The 2,078-nt window shown below is 62.2% G+C and overlaps 1 protein-coding gene across 1 annotated transcript in view; it reads right to left on the reverse strand.

Moving 5' to 3' along the window:
• Positions 1 to 2,078, reverse strand: part of SEPT4 (septin 4) — a 41,175-nt gene that overhangs the window by 37,711 nt on the left and 1,386 nt on the right. Inside the window, exon 2 of the mRNA XM_009888870.1 lies at positions 1,796 to 2,030. Coding sequence (XP_009887172.1) covers positions 1,796 to 2,030 — 235 coding nt within the window. The remainder of the gene's footprint in view (positions 1 to 1,795; positions 2,031 to 2,078) is intronic.

Genomic DNA, 2,078 nt, shown 5'->3' on the forward strand with positions numbered 1-2,078 from the left:
AACCCCCCCACCCCAGGATGTCCCACCCCAAGCTACGGCCATGAAGGTCTCCTGCCCCACCGCCCCCCCCCCCCCCCCGCTAAGCCCTCCCACAACTCATCACACATGACAAACCCCAACAAACCCTTTATGAAGGATTCACCGGCCAGTGCTGCCCATCTCCGGCACCAGGCCTGGGGACGTGGTGGCACTGGGAGAATTAGGACACCCCCCCGGTGTCACCCTGAGCTCTCACCCCGCAGCTCCAGCTCATCACTTACCTCCTCGTCTGCAGCGGTGGCCAGGAAGGGGTTTGCACCGGAGGTAGTGAAGGATGGCAGCGGGACCGAGCAGAAACAAGTTTTTCCATCAGAAGCGATTGAGGTTTTGCAGGGTCCCCTGCTAAGCCCTCTCTGTCCCCCCCACTCCAGGTCCCTGTGTCCCCCCTCAGCATCACCAGCCAGGTCGGGGTTGGGCCCCACATGTCCCCAGTTGGCAGGAATGGGTGGGGGATCAGGGAAGGCAGTGATGCTGCAGGGAAGAACGGAAAAGCCGTGTCCCCACTGTTGGGTTTAATAATGCCATGTTTACGTAGACCTTAAAAAAACCTCCAGCGAGCGATGGGGCAACACGCGGCACACGGGATTTCTCTGCCGGGCTTTGCCCAGGGCGAGTCGGCGTGCCTCTCATCAGCCCCAATGGGGGCTGATGAGAGGCACGCCGACTCGCCCTGGGCAAAGCCCGGCAGAGAAATCCCTGTAGGGGGAGAGGGAGCTGGAGGAACAGCCCCTTCTCCCCATCCCCACATCCAGCACCCCCACCCCATGCCCCAGCAAGAGGGGAAGCTAAGGCAGGCGGGTACCAACCCGCCAGTATCGTCCTCGGTTCCCCCACGGGGATTTCTGGGGTCTGGATTCGCCCCGTGGAGCCATCAGGTCTTGGTGACCCGGTGGCACGTGCGCTCCAAGAAGGTAGCTCCTGCTCTCGGCCCAAATCACAGAAGCGGGGCTCAAGCTGCTCCTGGACCGTGTAACGTCCCCAGTCCTGAGCTGGAAGGATGGACGCTGTTCTCAGGGGATAAATGGTTGCTCTGGGGACAGTGCCAACCATGACAGAGACCCTGCAGAGCCAGGCACCAGGCATGGCATGGTGGATGAAAGCGGTGTAGGATAGGAGAGGTCTCGGGTCGTCTCTAGTCCGGCCTCTGCTCAACGCAGGGATGGCCAGAGCCACAGAAACGCTGGTGGAAAGGACTCTGGAAGTGCCCACTGCCACCTCCCGCTCACCGCCAGAAAATCCTCCAGTGTGGGTGAGCCTTCCTACAGCCAAGGATGGGGACCTGTCCCCACGTCCCTATGGAGCTGGACACCTTGTCTGAACCCCAACGACCCCTCTCCAGCTCCCCATGTCACTATGGAGCTGGGCACCCTGGTGGGATCCCAGCAACCCTTCTCGAGTTCCCCACATCCCTACAGAGTTGGGTGCCCTTGCTGGACCCCAACGACCCCTTCTTCAGCTCCCCATGTCCCTGTGGAGCTCAGTATCCTGGTGACATCCCAGCAACCCTTGTCTCCAGCTCCAGACATCCCTATGGAGCTGGGTACCCCAAATGGACCCAGTTTCTGGACCACTGGTTTCTGTGGCAGCTCCTCTCTTTGCACATCTCAAGCCTCGTGAGCACCCTACTGCCCATCGCTCCCCTGCCCACAGGCAGCCACTGTCCCCCCCCAGGAAGGTCCCCTCAGCACTGGTGGCCACCCTGCTGAGATGCCAGGGGAAGGCACGCTCTCCCTCCCACCCCATCACCCAAACTTACCCATGAAGAAGGCGATAAACCAGCTGGCTGATGGCTCATCTCCATCATCGCAACTGGAGCTGGAGCTCTCAGTCTGGGCCTCGTGCGGGAGGATGGTGGGGGAGGCTCTGCCGAGCAGCACTGGCTTGGCCATGTCCTTGCCAGAGCCACCAGTGTCTTTGGCCACCGCCTCGGTGACACTTGGCTGCTGGCCCCCCAGCGGGGACGTGGGACCTGGGGACACCCGGCTCCCTATCTGCAGCAAGGGGCCCCACGGCGAGCCAGGGCGGGGCCTGGGCAGAGC

The sequence above is a fragment of the Charadrius vociferus genome, unplaced genomic scaffold (genome assembly GCF_000708025.1).
Source record: "Charadrius vociferus isolate BGI_N301 unplaced genomic scaffold, ASM70802v2 scaffold636, whole genome shotgun sequence".
NCBI lineage: Eukaryota > Metazoa > Chordata > Aves > Charadriiformes > Charadriidae > Charadrius > Charadrius vociferus.